The 17,019-nt window shown below is 59.4% G+C and overlaps 2 protein-coding genes across 5 annotated transcripts in view; one reads left to right on the forward strand and one right to left on the reverse strand.

The window, feature by feature from the left end:
* Positions 1–186: 186 nt before the first annotated feature.
* On the reverse strand, positions 187–15,393 carry INPPL1 (inositol polyphosphate phosphatase like 1). Of its 3 annotated transcripts, XM_068554556.1 has the most exons (29): positions 15,279–15,392; positions 14,165–14,579; positions 11,275–11,338; positions 11,032–11,182; positions 10,681–10,801; positions 10,296–10,436; positions 9,959–10,052; positions 9,762–9,851; positions 9,483–9,581; positions 9,218–9,368; positions 9,022–9,128; positions 8,585–8,687; positions 8,305–8,501; positions 7,884–8,001; positions 7,149–7,245; positions 6,709–6,847; positions 6,492–6,591; positions 6,306–6,394; positions 5,989–6,070; positions 5,768–5,857; positions 5,086–5,199; positions 4,859–4,947; positions 4,328–4,415; positions 4,080–4,235; positions 3,756–3,834; positions 3,520–3,660; positions 1,522–2,194; positions 1,136–1,269; positions 187–1,023 (listed from the first exon to the last, which is right to left on the reverse strand). In XM_068554556.1, exons 1-29 carry the CDS (start codon positions 15,334–15,336, stop codon positions 933–935), a joined length of 4,071 nt encoding a protein of 1,356 aa, XP_068410657.1. In that variant the 5' UTR covers positions 15,337–15,392; the 3' UTR covers positions 187–932. The 3 variants fall into 3 exon arrangements, with proteins under 3 accessions (XP_068410657.1, XP_068410658.1, XP_068410659.1); XM_068554557.1 differs by lacking the exon at positions 1,136–1,269; XM_068554558.1 differs by lacking the exons at positions 187–1,023; positions 1,136–1,269 and having other exon boundaries at positions 2,107–2,194; positions 4,126–4,235; positions 15,279–15,393.
* Positions 15,394–16,215: 822 nt separating this feature from the next.
* ANAPC15 (anaphase promoting complex subunit 15) overlaps positions 16,216–17,019 on the forward strand; it is a 70,222-nt gene continuing 69,418 nt past the window's right edge. The window contains exon 1 of one of the 2 annotated variants that reach the window (XM_068556533.1): positions 16,216–16,568. The gene's annotated coding sequence lies outside the window, so the exon portion shown is untranslated. The remainder of the gene's footprint in view (positions 16,569–17,019) is intronic. The other variant, XM_068556531.1, reaches the window with a different exon arrangement.

Here is a 17,019-nt window from a genome sequence, read left to right on the forward strand (position 1 = left end):
CCACCAATTTCTCCCTCATGCGTCCCCTCCCATCCCCAGGCGGTCTGGCACAGAGGGCAGGCCCGTTAGACGAGTGGAGGAGCTGCCAGGGCAGCGGGACAGAGGGGCTTCCTCCTTCCTGTTTTTTTGTCGTTGTTGCTGTTGTTGCTCTTTTCCTTTGAAAAACTTGTAATTTATTGAGGTGAGTTTTGCTCAACCCAAATAAAACTTAATTTATTGAAGACAGCACACCGGCAACCCTTCTGAGTACCCAAGATGGGGACAGGCTACCTGCAAGAGACCAGTTCCCCTTGTGACCAGCGAGGAACTCTGAGCTGCCACACAGCCCCAGGGCAGGGCGGTACAGACCAGGAGGCAAAACTAAGCAAACTGGCGCTTTATGGCCAAAATTATTCCCCCCCCCCACCTAAACCGGCCCCCATAACGTTAAAGTGCCCGCCCTCCCTAAGCCCATACAGAAAAGCTTAAATAAACCCCAGCCCAGTTCTCGGGCTATTCCTTCATTTCCGGACGGACACCCCCCAGAATGGGGGTTGGGAGAGGTCCTAGCCGAGCCCCTCCACCTGTGGTTCAGGCCAGGTGGAGGGCAGCAGGAACAACGGTGAAAGTGGGGGCCCATGACGTACCCATATGGACCCCATGGCCTCCCTGGGGCTGGAGGAGGGGTCCAGAAAGGGAGGACAGCACCAGAAAAACCAAGATCCTTGGTAACCACGGCAACTGACCTCCCGAGCCCTGACTCTAAAAGGTGAGGGGCAGGATGTCCTAACTAGGGCATTCCAAATGATTGGGCAGTAGGGAACGCAGATCCCCAATAAATAGGCAGAGAAGTACTGCCCCGCCCGCTCGTAACTTTTCAACTCCGGAGCTCTGGCTGGGCCTTCAAGGGCGGGTTGAGGCGCTCAGCTCTTAGCTTCGCAGTGTCACCGCGATCACTTGCTGAGCTGCAGGGTGTCCAGAAGGAGGCGCTTGTGAGCCGGGTCCTGCACCCCAGCTTCCTCCAGATCTTCTTCGGTGATGTCGCTGTAGGGGTAAAAAACGCTGGGAGAAGGGCAAGGTGGTCCAGAGAGCCCGTAGCTCTAACCCCCGAGGCCAGCCCCACCCCCACCCGATCCACCTCCAGCCCCGCCCCCACCTGAGAAACTCCAGGTCGTCCCAGCCATTGTGCACCAGGCCCTCCTCATAGCGCTCCAAGCCGATGGCCCGCAGCCAGGCTCCCATGCCTGCCTCGCCCAGCCCACCAGACCGCCCGACCTGCGGGCACGGAGCCTGAGGGAATAGGGCACATCAGAGGGAGTACGGAGGGTGCCTCACACACTGAAGGACCTGCACACAGCCACATTCTACCGCGTGCTCTGGGGTGGGGAGAGAGGCCAGGAGCAGGGCTGATTCATGTGACCTCCAACTCCTCCCCAGTGCCCAGCTCAGGGCAGAGGCAACACCACTGAGTGCTGAATGAAGTAAAAGGATACCACGACCCATGGGCAAGCACACACCGACAGCCACCCCTGGTCCACATACCTCTTCTGCCAGGTCCTCCTGGATGCTCTCTCGGATGCGAGGTGGAGGGAAGCTGAGAGGCCGGCCATAGTCCGAGGGCAGTCCCCGGGGCGGCTGCAGGTCCAGGGGGCCTGGCAGGGGCACGGAGCGGCCAGGTGCGGCAGGAGCGTAGTCCACCTCACTCAGTGTCTTGGCCATCTGCAGCACTGAGCAGGAGCGATCATCCCCACTGGCTACCTCCCCCAGGAAAGTGCTGGTGGGTGAGGGGCCTGGGGGCAGTGGGGGTCTTGGATGGGCCTTGGGAGGTGGTGGGCCACGGGCCTCACCCGCACTGCGGCCCCGGATCACTGGCCCTGGCAAAGGATCCAGGCTGGGGGGCAGGAAGATGGCCGAATCTGGCAGAGGTGGGGGTGGAAAGTCTGGAGGGGGCAGCGTGCCCCCAGACTCTTCATCTGATGAGCTTCCCTCTCCCACACGGGGAGGCCGGTGGCGCCCAAGCTGCGGAGCAGGCACTGTGATGGCCACTTTGTTCTTGGTGGCAGGTGGGACGGGGGCCCTGGCAGGCGAGGGTGGCTCCGGGGGCAGCAGCTGGTGTGGGACCCCTTCAAGGACGTAGTAGGCAGGGTTATTGAAGCTGTTCTTGGGTGAGGGCGCCACCACCCCTTCCAGCTCTGGAGCGCCCTCTGGCTTCAACCTGGGTTTGGGAGCAGAATAAATCAGGACCCAGCAACCCAAAGGGAAGGCGGTGGGTGCAGTGGAAGGAGAACCGGACTGCGAGTCAGGAGACGTAAGCCCGTGGTCCTAGACTTGCATGTGGCCTATGAGCACATCACTTTCCCTCTCTGTCCCTTGAGGTCCTCATCTCTAAAACTGGGGAAACAGGGGAGTTGAATGGATAACCCCTAAACTTCCTTGCCTTACTCGCTAAGATTCTGCAATCTTTTTTGATTTTTTAACGGTGAAAGCTGAGCGTAAATGGGTGAAAACAGAGGCCAGAAAGCAGGACAATAAAAGCCTTCAATGAGAATGACCAGCCAGATTCGGAAAGCCTCTGGAGGCACCTGAGGCCGATCTACTGGGGAATCTTACTGAGGGATTCAGGTTAGTTTTACTCAAGCCTGGAGATAAAACCAAGGTGACTGGTAACAGCTGAAGATGACTGAAAACACACCAGCAGTTTTTATTTACGTTCAAGTAACAATTAGATACAATTAAAAAGCAAGCCTCACTTTCCCAAAGTATGATCCACAGAATACTACAGTTGACCACTGAACAACACGGGCTTGAACTGCACGGGCTTGAATCCACTCATATGCGTATTTTTTTCAGTACTGCAGCACTACATGATCTACAATCCACAATGGTTGAACCCGTGGATGTGGAACTACAGATATGGAAGAACTGGGGATACAGAGGGATGACTATAAGTTATACACCCCTAACCCCTGCCATGTTCAAGGGTCAACTGTAGTTCCCCAGGATATTAATAGTTATTGCATGGAAAAGTTTCCTGGCCCATTAAGTTTGGGAAACTATATTCAACAGAGTTGAAAAAGGATTTCCTTCCTGTCCACATGCTCAGAGCTTTTGCTGATACTATTGTGCACTGGGAATACCTAAGAAAAGAATCTAGCAACAACCATTTCCCAAACCCATTTGACAATAGACCAGTTACCAGCAGGGCATCTTGTAGGACAGTGGTCCATAGAAGGCCCCTAGGTAAATCCGTGCTGAGACGAAGGCTCAAGTTAAGTGTTTACACAGAGGGAGCTGTTGCAGAAACAATTTCTAATTCTATTTTTTAAGGCAGAATTGAGAGGAAAGGACTGACTGTGCTCCCTTTGACCAGAGAGCCACACCTTCAGGAGGCCTGGCTGGCCAGTGGCCACAAGCGTAGGGCCCTGGCACCTCCGGCCATGCGGCAGCAGAGCAGCCAAGCAGCAGATGATCCCCAAGCTGGCCCTGAGAGCCACGCACAGCGATGGATAAAGTCAGGGGGTGACAGTTTCCTTCTCTCACCTGGGGGTCAAGGGCTCCTCCCGGGGAGCAGCTCGAGGTGGGGCTGGGGGCCTCCCGGTTGGTGGTGGTTTCTCTGGTTCTTCAAATAACTTGGAGAGCGGACAGGAGGCCTCTGCGGAGGCTGGCTTGCGGCTCCCTGACCTGCCAGGGGTGCACAGGGGAGGAGAGGTGAAGTAGGGGCTGACCAAGAGCCCCCGGGCACCCCTCACGTAGCACACCACACAGCCCCAGCTCACCTGGGCTCCTGGCTGCCTCGGGACACAGAGGGGGCTTTGCTCTTTGCTCCTGCCTCATCCTTATCAATGCTGATCCACTCTGGGGGAGGAAGGGAAAGGAGACTCAGAGGAGACTTGGGGTCCTGCACCCCACAGACACCCCAGTGGGCTGCTAGCCCCTTCCCAGCTACTCCTTAGGGCAGGCCCACCCCCAGACCTGGCTGCAGAACTGCCACATGTTCCAGGGATCCCAACATGCCCTCCCTGCAGCCCTGGTCTTCCCCTCCTAGGCCCGCCCACACCACCCTGTCTTATGCCCCACACCCCTCCCAATGGGGCCCCCACCATAGAGTCGCTCACGGGTGCCCAGGCGCTCTGTGGGCACCCGCACCTTCATGGAGCCACGGATGTTGCCTGTCTCCTCGCCGCGGTGGGACAGGAAGGTCAGGAACTGCTGGGCCGTGCTGCCAATCATGGACTTGAGCGCCACCACGCACTCCCCTGAAGGGCAGATGGAGCAGACCAGCAGACTGCCAAGCCTTTCTAGGGCCCTGCCCGGCTTTCTGTGCCCCTTGGCCCCCCTCAACCCTCACCATAGGATTCGTAGCCGTCCATGGACTTGACTGTGAGCAGGAGGTGCTGGTCCTGCAGGTACTCAATGTCAGCCAGAATGGGCTTGAGCTGGGGAGCAGAGAGGCCCAGTGAGGAACAAAGGCCCACCCACCCCCTCCTGCCACACCACCACTCACCCCACCCTCAAGCTCGTCCGTGCTCACTCCCGTCCACTCTTAGGAAAGATCCTAATCCATAAGGTAGAAGACACAGTCCTGCATGGGCCTCTCAGAGCACTTAACAGCCCTGTAATTAATTAATTTTCTGCATCAGCAATGGCCAACACGGGACCTGATGTTTAGCAAAGGCTCAAGAACTATTCATTGAACGAATGAATGAACCAGCTGCAACTTGGCTCCCCCCACTCCCCCAAACAAAGCACGTGCCCTCATCCTCACTCACGCCCACCCCACACACAAGCCCATGCTGCCGGCTCTGCCCGCCCTCCCAGGCAGGCTCCAGGTGGCGCTCTGCTGCACCTCCCTCTCTGTGTCCTCACCCACAAGCCTCACCGTGGGCAGCTGGCGTGAGGACCACTGCACCTTGAGGAAGTTGATGTTGTCACTGCTCTGGGCATCATTTTCGAAGCTCTTCTTGTACTCTGGGTGGGGGTGGGGGACACCCAACTGAGCGCCACCTCTCAGCTTCCCTTCTCTCTAACTAGGGGGCTGACCACTCTGGGCACCTCGGGCCTCCCATCCCCTGTGGCCCACACCCAGCCCTGGGCCCCGCCTCTGACCCTCCAGGCAGGTGGAGTAGAACTCAATGAAGAACTTGGTGCGGCTGGCCGTCTTCACAATGGCCTCGATGCTCTCAAACTCGATGTAGGCCTGGTCTGAGGTCTTCGAGAGCCCTGAGGGGCAAAGGGAGGAATATAGACAGGAGGGCTGAGAGGGTGGCAGAAGGAACGGGACAGAGAGACTGAGTGCTGGGACAGGGAATCAGCAGCCCTGGCAGAGCAGGAGGGAAGGCCAGGAGGGGCCTCCTCCATCCCAAGCAACCAGTAGCGAGACCCCAAAGTCCAGACCTGGCACTGGGACAAACAGATAATCCAAGATGAGAGACCATCTGAGAGGGGGCCGGGGACCAGAATGCCTGCAGGATATGCCCGCCAACAACCCACCACACCACCAGGCACACTCGGGTACTCATGTGGCCCCAGGCAGATAGACACACGTACATGTTTACGTTCACACGCTCTTGGGCATGTACCTCCTGTGATGACCCAGGCAACCCAGACACCCTCACACATCACATATTCAGAAACATTCCTACACGTACATGTAAACACCCAAACACACACACACACACACACACACACACACACATTTAGATGTATTCAAACCTATGCACATCCCCAGGCCAGCACCTGCAGCCACCCAGATAGATGCCACACCCACAAGCACATCCAGAATAGCCACCTTTCTTGGAGATGAACTGAGAGGTAACCCCAACCTCAAATGTCCCAAACACGGGGGAGTGGTCGCTGGTGACGATGTCATCTGTGCAACCTGGGGAGGGGAGCAGGAATGAGGGCTCAGGGGAAAGCTCCTTATTCTCTGCTTGCACTTCCCAAAGCTGAGGCAGAGTCGGGTCAGTGACCACCCAGGATCACCCATCACCCTGTCCGGGAGGCTCTGACCATAGGAATTGCAGATGATGTGAGTCTCGGGATAGGACTTCCAGAGAATCCGGTCACACCATGAAGGCACGTTGGTCCGGACCTGGGGCAGGGGATAGCAGCATGGTCAGAGGTCAGCTGGGGCCCCACCACAGCGGCCCTAGCGCCCACCTCCTTCCTTGGAGCCTCACAACATGCAGGGTCACCCCTGAGGCCCCAAGGGGCCATAGAAGCTGGAGCGGTAAGTGCAGAGGCCTGGACCCTTGACCCCACACACACTCTTGATTCACTGCAGCCCTGGGGGGTCTCCCCAGGCCCAGCTCCTTCTCTTCACTCACCCCAGTTGGCTTCTGCTTGTGCCAGGCGTATGTGTCCCGGGAACCCCGCTCATAGCGGTAGGTGGGTGGGAAGGAGATCTCCTCCTCACCTAGGGAAGGCGGGGGATGGAGGAGTCAGGGCCCGGAAGACCCAGGGATACCACAAGGATCCTGGCCCTCAGGGACCCCCGCCAGGCCCATACTCACTGAATCGAAGGAAAACCTTGTGCTTTTCCCGCTCCAGGTTGAGCTGGTCCACCCTGAGCAGGGGCTCAAACTCCTTCCTGCTGATGTAGTTCAGGATCTCCTGGGGTGGGGACACAAAGGCTGGAGACTTTCCCCCTCGAGCCAAAGCCAGAGGTGAGAGCCCACCTGGCCCCCAGCCCAGCCTCCCTACCAGCCACCTGCCGGGCCCTGCTCACACCTGTATATCCATGTCAAGGCGGTAGTTGAGGTCCCCAAACCAGAAGAGGTGAGTGAAACGCAGAGAGATGTCAAAGGCACTGAGCTGCCGGTCACCCAGCGAGAGCAGCCGCAGGATGTCCAGGTAGTTCTGGTTCCGTCTACAGTGGGGGTGGGGGGAGGCCTCCAGGGTCAGGTGTCAGGGACAGGCGTGAAGGTAAGACATCTCTGGCTGGGGTCAGGGATGGGCCAGGGATCAGGGTCCCTGGGGACAGAGGAAGGAACTGGGGACAAGGTCAAAGTCAGGGAGAGACAGAGGGGTCCTGAGTTGAGGTAAGGAAGAAGGGGGCCTTGGGGGACAGGGATGTAGGATGTACTATAGACTAGGATATGGGAGAGGGAATAGGTGTTTGGTGAATAGAGGATGAGACTAAAGAGACAGCTGGGAAGGTGCCCCCTCACCGGGCAGTCTTCTCATTTCCCGAGGTGAGGTGGCAATTCACAAAGCCAAACGAGGTGCCATTGAACATGAAGGAGACACCCACGGCCCCCTTGTTTCCTGTCAGGGCAACAGAAGAAGGCCTGAGTCACCCCCGGTGGGCTCCCGACTCTCCCCTCTGCCTATCTAAGCAGCAGTGGGAAGATCCTCCCAACTTCCCCACATACCATGAGGCAGGCAGGCCCCTGCACACACACCCACGCCTTCCCGGGGGTCCACACGGGGCACATGCAGCCCCATCTGGATGGCCTGGGTCTGTCGGCATGTGTGAACAGAGAGCCCCTGGAGATCACAGGGGACCCCAATGGTGAAGCTGCAAGAACCTGCAGATTCTGAGCAGAATCTATCCTGAGGGACCACTGGACTGCAAACAGGGAGACCTGGGCACTATGCCAGGTGCCAGGCTCTACCACGTACTAGCTGTGTGACCTTGGACAGCTCACTTGACCACTCTGGGCCTGAGTTTTATCATCTAAGAAATGGAGGTAATTATCCTGGCCCTGCCTTCCTGGTGGGGCTGGAAGAGATTTAGAATACGAACATGCTTTGCAAAGTTCAAACAGTTCTATAGATGGGAAAGCTGAGACTACCCAAAAGGGGGAGACCCTGGACCCTGGGCTGGAGATGAAGCAAGAAGCGTGGACAAAAAAAAAAAAAAAAAGAAGTGTGGACAGAGGGACACCACCCTCCCTACTCACCCAGGGTATTGGCGATGCCAGTCTTCACGCTGGATGTACTGACATGGCTGATGCGGTTCTCATGCTCTGGCTTGACCAGCACAGCCACCTTGATGTTCCACAGTGACTGCATGGCAATCTGGGGAGGGGGTGTGGGGTCACCCCTGCCCCGAGCTGGGCCACTGTCCACATCTCCCCCACCCCGCCCAGCCTATACTACAGACTGTTCTGGAAGTCACAAAATAGGAAGGGCTGCCACTCCTTTTTCCTGAGGGACCAGAGAGAAAGAACCCTTCCCATAGCATAAAGGACTCCAGTTAGACTTCCTAAAGGATATGCCCAGGGACCAGAGGGAGAGCTCTCCAGGGTCGTGCGTGAGGTCAAGCAGGATAGTTGGGGGCAGTGTGTGAGGAGGCGGGCTGGACAAGAGGATGACCCTCACCGGGCGGTAATCCAGATCTGTGAGCTCCTTGAGGCTCCCGCGGAGCAGGTCCAGCCACTCGCGGTCGCCCACCGAGTTCTCCTGGGTCCCAAAAACATAGATGTCATGGGGTATGGTCACCGTGACCTCATCCAGGGTCTTCCCCAGACCCTTCGATGTGAACCAAGATGTCACAGTTTTTGGAGGCGGCACACTTCCTGGAGGGGGAGGGGATGCGGGCGGTCAGGCCCCTGCATGGGGCCCTTCCTCTCTCCCACCCCAGCCCCTGCACGGGCCTGACCCATGTTCCAGGTGCCTATGAAGACGGAGATCATGTCGGGCTCGTCCTGCTTGGAGTGCTTATTCTTCATGAGCTGCAGCAGCTGGCAGAAGGCCTCCCGCTTCTAGGGGGACAGCAGCCAGTCAGGGGCAGGTGGGTGGCCAGGAAACCCCCTTCCATGGGGACACCCTGCTAGGTGGCAGGTCCAGGAGGAGAGGGACATGCCTCTCTGGCTCACCACCATATACCCACTCCTCAAGCATACAACAGGTGCTCAGGAAATGTTCACTGAATATTTGAATCCACCCTCAGGCCGCCCACTCTCAGTATACACACTCTCTGCTCCGTCAGAACTGCCCCCACCACGAGGGATGGCATGCCTACATCATGTGTTCCCTCTCTTCCCATCCAGCAGGGACTCCTGCAGCCCCCAGTGGCCTGGCCCACCCACTGCTCACCCGGGCGCTGACAAAGATGAAGTCCTTGCGCTGTGTCCGGTCCTTCTCTTTCTCAAACACGACGCCCAACTTGTTCTGGACCCGCTGGGACTTAATGAGCTGGCGGACTAGGGGATGGAGGATGGGTCACACCAGCCTGTGCCCTGAGGCCCAGGGGCCCACCCCGCCCCCCATCCCAGGCCGGGCCCTGGCTCACTGCGGTCATGCGTGAAGGTCGTCCAGTCCTCCTGTGAGTCCCGCTGTCTCCGCAGCAGCACCAGCCGCCCGCCCTCCACGTCCACACTCAGCGTGAACTTCTGTGACTTCCCAATCTTGGTCAGGTCACCCAGGGTCACATCCAGCTTCACCTACAGGCCAGGGGGTGGAGGGGCTGCTGAAAAGACCTGGGGGCAGGCAGCACCCCCCTTCACCTCCGCCCGCTCTTTGCCCTGTGAGGTTCCCCCCCACCCCCCACCATGTACCTCAAAGGCCTGCACGGGGATGGTCTTGGCCTTACGTGTGGATGGCTGCAGCGGGGCCGGGGGTGCTGTGGAACTCATGTCCTGTAGGGCCTTCAGGGCCTGGAGGGGGCAAGGGCAGGGCAAGGTCAGGAGCCCTGCCGAGGGCTGGGGCGGGGAGGGACACGGCTGATATGGGGCTCAGTGCTAAACTACAGATTCAGGGTTCAGATCAGTTAGAACAACGCAAGTGGCCAGGGACTGGTGAGTGGGTCAGGGATCAGAGGTCAGGGGTCAGGGCACCTTCTTCTGGATGCCTGACAGGAAGTCCTTTAGCACTGACAGCTTTAGCACCAGGCTCTCTAGTTCCTGCTCCCCAGTCTGTGGTGGGTTCTGCGGGGAGAAGGAGTGAGGCTCGTCCGTGAGGCCACCCAGCAGGAGGCACCCCACCCAGCACCAGAACATGAACCCACTCCCCAGAGGTCTCTCCACAATCCCACCTGCTGCTGCAAAAGGCGGGTCACCATGGGCGAGCTCTGCTGGTCAAACACCTTGGACAGGATCTCCAGGCCTGACAGGACCTTGTCCACCTCACTATGGGAAACATCAGGTCAGAACTCCCCACCCCGACCCAAGTACAGGGAAGAGGGGCTGAGTGTGTAGCTTCAGCCGCCACCGAGAGAATACAAGGGTTCAGGCGAGGAAAAGTCAGGAGGCAATAGCTGGTTCCTGGTTCAGGGCCAGAGGTCAAAGGTCAGGGCATTTGTGTAGCAAGGCAGCGGGAGAGGACAGGTGAGAGGTTAAGGGTGCAGCGCGTGGCGCTGATGTCCCAGGTACCTGTGCAGCCTCCGGCATGAGGTGGCGAGGGTGCGGGTGAGGTGCGGCAGGTTGCTGGCTCCACCCCGCACAGCCTCCAGATCCAGCCCGTAGCTACCCTTCAGGTACTCGTGCGAGACAGTGCTCAGCCCATTGGGAGCACTTCAGGAGGGGTTAAGAAGTCAGTGGAGGCCCCGCTGACCCTGTCCCAGCACCCCCACCCCATTCCTAGAGGAGACGGTACAGGTGGCAGAGTACGACAGACCAGGGTGTCCACCTCTGGGGCTGAGACGGGGTGGGGGTCCCTGGGGAGGGCTGGGGGCTTAAAGGTCTTCCCACCTTCGGTGAGGACACGGTTCTCAGAGAGGAAAGGGACTTCCTGCTCAGGAGGGGGTTGGGGTCTCACCTCTCAGCAGCCGGAGTCGTGGGGGTCTCAGGGGCTGGCAGGGGGCTGCTGGGCCCGAGGGGGGCAGAAATGCTGGTAGAGCCAGAGCGCGGGGGCAGTGGGGGCTTCTCATCCTCCCCATCTGTGGACAGGGGCCAGTGGGCAGCGGTGTGAGCCCCCTGCCCTCAGTGAAGTACGGGGGACACGATGGCTGTCAGAGACTTGCGTGGAAAGGGGTAAAGGGCCCAGGCACCATGGAGAGTGGCAGGGGGCTTCAGGGGAGTCAGGCTGAGAAGATGGGGTGGGAAGTCGCAGGTAACGGCCGGGGATGGGGGCAGGGAAGGCATTTGTACACCGCACCCCGGGCAGCACCTGAGGCATCGCGGTCATCCGGCAGGTCTGGCTCTCGCTCCCGCTCCACAGGCAGCAGCAGGGCACACACCAGGCCCTGGTTGGGCTGGGCGTACAGGCCGATGAGCTCCCCCAGGGTCTGGAAGCGGCGCACAGGCACACCCTGCGAGGTCTGCAGGCCAGCAAGAGTGGGAGAAGCATCAGTCAGCTGGTCCCAAACCTTAGGCTGGAATCAAGGTCAGGGGTCAGGGTCTAAGCTCCTACCTGCACGGCCAGGAAATCTTCTCCATCAGGGAGAATTCGATATGTGTGTACATGCTTCTGATACCTGACAGCAAAGCAGGGGATCAGAATCTGTCACCCCCCAGGCTGGGGTCTAAGTCCCAAGACCCCCCTTCCTCCTACCAACAGGCTCAGCCCCCAGGCCCCTCGTCTAGCTTTCCTTAAAGCTGTTTGCCCGGGCTGCACAGGGTTAATGATGGGGCCAGTCCACTCCATCCTGCTAGTGCCAAGCAGAGCAGGAATGCCCAGACCCACCCCCCCCCACCCCCACCCCAGGCATACATACGCTCCACACCCACTGCAGGGCCCCGGAAGCACCAGGCAGCTCTTCTGTGGCCTCCACAGCTGTCTAAACAGACCCTCTGGGCTATGGTACCAGTCTGGGCCCCCCGCCAGAGTAAGAGTCCTCAGAGGCCTGGGTAACCCATCTGTGTGCATGGGTGACGTGCTATCACACGTGTGCCTGCTGCCTGTGTTTACACTGGTGTCTGGCTCTGCTGGAGTCAGGTGTGTCTGGAGCAGTTTTGCTGGGGGGGTGTGAGGATATCATTCTAGGGCTTTCTCCCCTGCTTCCCCAGACACCAGGAAATTGGGATGACCCATGGGGGCCCTCTATGGGAGAGGTGGGCCTCTAGGAGCCCCAAGCTAAGGAGGGGCAAGAGGGGTGCTGACAGATGGCAGCAACAGCTGAGCAGGTGACAGCTGAGCCTGGCCTGGATGGTACAGGCTGCACTCAGTGGGGGTGGAGGATCCCTCTGCAGCCGCACCTCAGGGCAGGCTTGCAAAGGGGGTCACCTGAGCCATGTGTGTTGGGCAGGAGGTGGGTATTACTAGAGAGGACCAAATGCCTATTTGAGGAGACTCTACACCCTGGCCACAGGGCCATCCTCTCCCCTCAGGTGAGCCCCGTTCAGGGGCTCTCCTGACCACTGGGCACAAGCTGTGTGGCTATCTGTGTGTGACTGGGTGTGTTGGCTTTTGGACTGTGGGTCTGTGTTTGTAAAAGTAATAGCATCCCATTAACTGAGTCCTGTCTCTGTGACAAGTCAGGTACTCAACGTCCTACAGACATGATCTCATTTAATCCTCACATTTTAAGGCAGATATTATTATTATCCCTCTTCTCCAGAAGAGGAAACTGAGGCGCAAAGAAGAAAAGTGATTTGCCTAAGGTCACAGAGCAAGTAAAAGGTAAGTAAAAGGCAGAGCTGGCATTTAAAGTCAGGACAGAGGCCAGGACCTGTATCCTGGCCTGCTGGTTGGATTGACTGCACCTGCTGGGGCAGGGCTGTGTCCTGAATGTTTCCCCTGTATGCGTGGGTGGCATATACAGGTAAGCAAGTATGTTTCTGATCACCCACCCCCAGGTTCATGAGATGCAGGGAGTAACCAGAGTCAGCTGGTAAAGCTGAAGCCCTCACACACAGACAGCCCCTCACCCCACCCATCCCCTCCCGTGGCAATGGAGCCAGGACTTTTCCCTCCTGGGACAATAATGTTCCCATCCAGACACAGGCCCAGCTGTCCCCCTCCCACTCAACAGCTGATCTAGCACCTGCCTCCCTCCCCTCCCTAATTAGGGGGTACGCCTCAGAGAGGGTTGGCATGCAGGACTCTAGGTTATTCATCTGCCTAGGCTGTCCCTCTTCAGTTCCCTATTGGGCCTCAGATGTGGGACATAAGCTGAAACTTAAGGGACCCCTTCCTCTTCAGGTCCGCTGCCTAGGCCAGGGTTGTTCAACCCTCAGCACCACTGACATTTTGGACTACATAATTCTTTGTTGTGAGGGACAGTACTGTGCATTGTCGGATGTTTAGCAGCAACCCTGGCTCCTACCCACTAGGAGCCAGTAGTACGATCCCAGTTGTGACAACCAAAAATGTCTCCAGACATTGCCAAATGTCCCCTGAGGGGTAAAATCAACCCCAGTTGAGAACCACTGGCCTAGGCCAGTGTACCCCTAAAGATGTGAGGAGAAGAGAGGAGAAAGAGACACAGAGATAGGGACTTGGGAGGGCTCACGGGCCTGAGGAGGAACATAACTAGGTCTAAACAAAGCAGCCCCACCACTTCCCACTCACCACCTCCACTCCAGAGGCCTACAGGAGCCCACCCAATATCAGATCCTGGGGCTCAGGGGGGCAGCTCAGCAAGAAGACTCCAAAACTGAAAGTGCCAACTCACCCGATACCAATGCCATGCACGGCCGATGGGTACAAGCACAAAACCAGGCCCACTCAGAGAGCTGCCAAGTCTAGCCCCACGCTCAGCACCCATGGCTCAGGGCTAGGGCAGCAGGATCCCAGAGCCAGAGCACACACACTCACTCACTGATTCATGAACTAATGACATGGAGCGATACAGCCTCACTCCCCTTCTTCTCAACACCACCCTGTCCCCAGCCCCAGTCATACATATCCAGGCAGGCCCCAGCCTCAGTCCCGGGGCACAGAAAGGCCCCCTAAGGAAGCTGCTGGGCGTCCCCACACACCCCATTAGTTCCTCTGGCCCCAACTCCCACTCAAGACACCCAATCCCTACATAAACAGAAGTGCACACAACCGTGGGATGCACATCCTCACCCCTGCCTGGAGGATGCCTGAGAGGGTCTGCCAGAGACTCCCTACACTTTTCCCAATTACGGCGACCCTGGGCCGCAAGACCCCGCATACTCTGCCCTCAGGGCCGCAGCAAGTGCCCCCAGACACACAGCAGGAAGGAAGTGCTCCCGGCATCCTTCCTCAGGCCCAGCAGAAAGCCAAGGCCCCCACTGTGGCGGGCGCTGGCGTCCCACTGTCCCGGGCCCTCCCCACAGCAGTCAACGAAGCCCGGGCCCTGCCCCCGCCCGCCGGGAGCCTCGGCCCCACTCACAGGACGCAGAGCGCGAAGGCTCCCGCCACGCTCTCGCTGTCTCGGACCAGGAAGCTGCCATCGCGGCCTGCCCGGGCCAGCAGCTCCTCGGCGGCGGCGCGGCTCAGGTCGCGGTGGTACCAGGCGGGGGCCGGGCTGCCCAGAGCGGCCCCAGGCCCGGCGCCCCCTGGGCCCGGCGCCCCGCACGCCGAGGCCATGGCCAGCGCAGGGTTCAGCGCTGCCCGCGCCCACCGCCCCGCGCCATCCGCCCCGGGACGCTCGGCGCTGAGGCTGGGACCGGGCCCGGGTCCCGGGGCTGGGGACCGGGCCTGATGATCCGCTGGCGGGACCGAGCCGGGGATCGGGGCTCCGTGCTCCGCCGCGTTTGCCGCCCGGTTTGCCGCGCAGCCGCCGCCGCCAGCAGCGCCGGCCTCAACTTGAAGAGAAAGAAAAGTTTGTTCAGAGGCGGCGGGGGAGGGGCAGGAGCGGAGCGCAGTGCTGGGCGGCCGGCCCCCACCCCCACCGCTCGGCCCAAGGCCTGTCCCGCCCCTGCCCTCACCCTCTTCCCCGCGGGGAAGTTGCCCTCTGCATTCCCGAAGGAGCCGGGACCCCCCAAACCCCAGGGGAAGCCGGCCTCCCAAACCCCACAACGATCCTGCCCAGCCATCACCACCCGGAGGAGATCCAGCTCCTAACGCCCGCCTCCAAGCCCAAGTCAACCCATCCTGCGCCCCGACACTTTGGGATTCCCGACCCCCTCCCCCTCCTTTCAATACTCACAATTATATGACCCCCAACTCCCATAAACGTCTGATTCCACCCCCCAATCCTTTCCATTCGGCCCCCGTACAGACTCGTAGGATCCAGTTACCAAAATCCGCGAAGGATCCCATGATGAACCAACCTCCTGCCGTCCCTCTCCCCATCACCCCCAACTCCCGTGAAATCCAGCCCCCACTTAGATCTGAACCCCCAAACTCCACTGGGTCCCAATCCCGCGTGGGGGATCCCCCACAAACCCCCAGAGGAGGTCCAGTGTCCTCGACTCCCCATGCACCGTCCCTGGCAGCCCCTCTCAGCCCAGGCAGAGCCCTTCCCCCCTCTCGGCCAAGTTCCCTGGCACCATCCCCCATACCCGCAGGCCCCGGCCTTGAGGGGTTCAGCAGTCCGAGGTCAGGCCTTTCCTTGCCCATCTAGAAGAAAGTTCCCTCAAACCCCGGGCTTCCGACCTCTCCCCAGAGCCCCGGCCGCCGTACTCAGACCCCCACCTCCTGGGCTGCTCCGATGCCCCCTTCCCCGGGGAAGCAGCCCTGGACTCTCAGCGGCCACTTAAGATGGCCATCCTCTGCCGCTGCACACACCCCCCCCCCTCGCCTTCCGCCCCGCCCGCCGCCCCGCCCCCGCGGCTCTCCGCCGAGCCGGGGGTAGAACCCGCGCCCCGCCTCGCCCGGCCCAGTGCCTTGATTCCGGAGCAGCTAACCTGCCGATTGACCTCGGGCAAGTCACGGCGCCTCTCAGAGCCTCGCCTTCCGGCTCTGTAAAATGGGGATAACTTTATCACGGCAGACTCAATAGGACTGTTCTTGTAAAGCTCTCCGCACGGGGCCTGGCATTCAGTGGGCGCTCCCGAACAGCGGCTATTTTTATTATTAATTAAGGAGTAACGAAGGTGACAGCTGTGTAAACTGTAAAGGGCGGCAATGGAACGAACGGGTATTATTAGCACCCGCCCCCATCCCAGCTACTCCCTCCAAGTCAACAAACTTGAGCCTCTGTGGGCGGGACACGGAGCCAGGAGCGCCCTAGACCGGGATCACTCCGACAACCCCCGGCCCCTTCCCCTCCCACAAGGGGCGGTAGGGCCCCTGGGCCTCCCGGAAAGGGGGCGGGGTCCTTAGGAGGGTCTGGCCTGCCCCTCCCCAAAAAAAGACCTAGCCGGTGGCTGCGTCTCCTGGGAGTCCGCTTCCTGCCCCGCCCCTCCGCCCCCGGATCCTTAAAGGCGCAGGCCTCCAGCCTGGCTCCCATTGCTGCCAACTCTTAGGCCGCTGTCGGAGCATCCCCTTTAACCTGCGAGAGAACTTTCATTTTGTTAAATTGAACCTGTGTCTGGGTCAGTTCCAACGAACTCCTTTCTCTGTTTCAAATACGCATTGACTTCACCCAGCTGGAGCAAAGCCTGGGACGTGGAGCGGGGTCCGTGGGGCCTTCCAGACTAGATAAATGTAATGACTGAGACTCACCCACACGGTAAACAGCGTCTCAAGACCCCTCCAGCAACCCAATAACTCGTCCTCCAATCTGTGGCCAACTTCCCCTATCAGTCACCTCTTGGTATGAGGCGGCGGGAGAGACCTGGACTACGAGTCTTCACTCCTGGGTTCTCGTCCTAGCTTGATGACACCTCCTGCCTGGCGTTCTCACACAGGTACCTGCGCCTCTCTGAGGATAACTGCGGTTGGGATGTGGAGACAAAGGCTTCCCCAGGGGGAAAGGGGAAGCGGGAGACGCTGAGATATAAACTCAGGCCCAGTTCCTGGCGGCTGTGCAACGACAGAGCAATCCTCTAGGAGAGGCATATCTACCAACCCTGTAGGGGACAAAGGTGCCGGAGAAGTTCCTGCCCCTGGGAAGCCCCTAAGGGTTTCCGCCGCTTTTCCAGCCACGCTTCCAGGACACAGCAGGGCTGAACCAGTGCAAGGCTCCGGAGTATTTCCTCCCCAGGAACCTCACAGATGCCCTCCCCAATCTGCTCTCTTCCTCCTCTGAGGCTCCCAAGCCCCAACTCTGCCCCTTCAATCCACATGGGGTGAATTTATTTTGACACCACACCCGCTGCACCCCCTGCCCTGGAAATCCAGAGCCTTCCCTGGCTCCCA

Source organism: Eschrichtius robustus, chromosome 11, assembly GCF_028021215.1.
Source record: "Eschrichtius robustus isolate mEscRob2 chromosome 11, mEscRob2.pri, whole genome shotgun sequence".
Taxonomy (NCBI): Eukaryota; Metazoa; Chordata; class Mammalia; order Artiodactyla; family Eschrichtiidae; genus Eschrichtius; species Eschrichtius robustus.

What these genes read in the sequence shown, in the direction of transcription:
- INPPL1 (XM_068554556.1), bottom strand. Translation starts at nt 15,336, where the DNA reads ATGGGCAAGGAAAGGCCTGACCTCGGACTGCTGAACCCCTCAAGGCCG. An exon ending in TCCCCGTGCAGGCCTTTGAG is followed by an intron (nt 9,369 to 9,482) that starts GTACATGGTGGG and finishes CCTGGCCTGTAG; the next exon opens with GTGAAGCTGGATGTGACCCT. An exon ending in CTACTCCACCTGCCTGGAGG is followed by an intron (nt 4,948 to 5,085) that starts GTCAGAGGCGGG and finishes ACCCCCACCCAG; the next exon opens with AGTACAAGAAGAGCTTCGAA.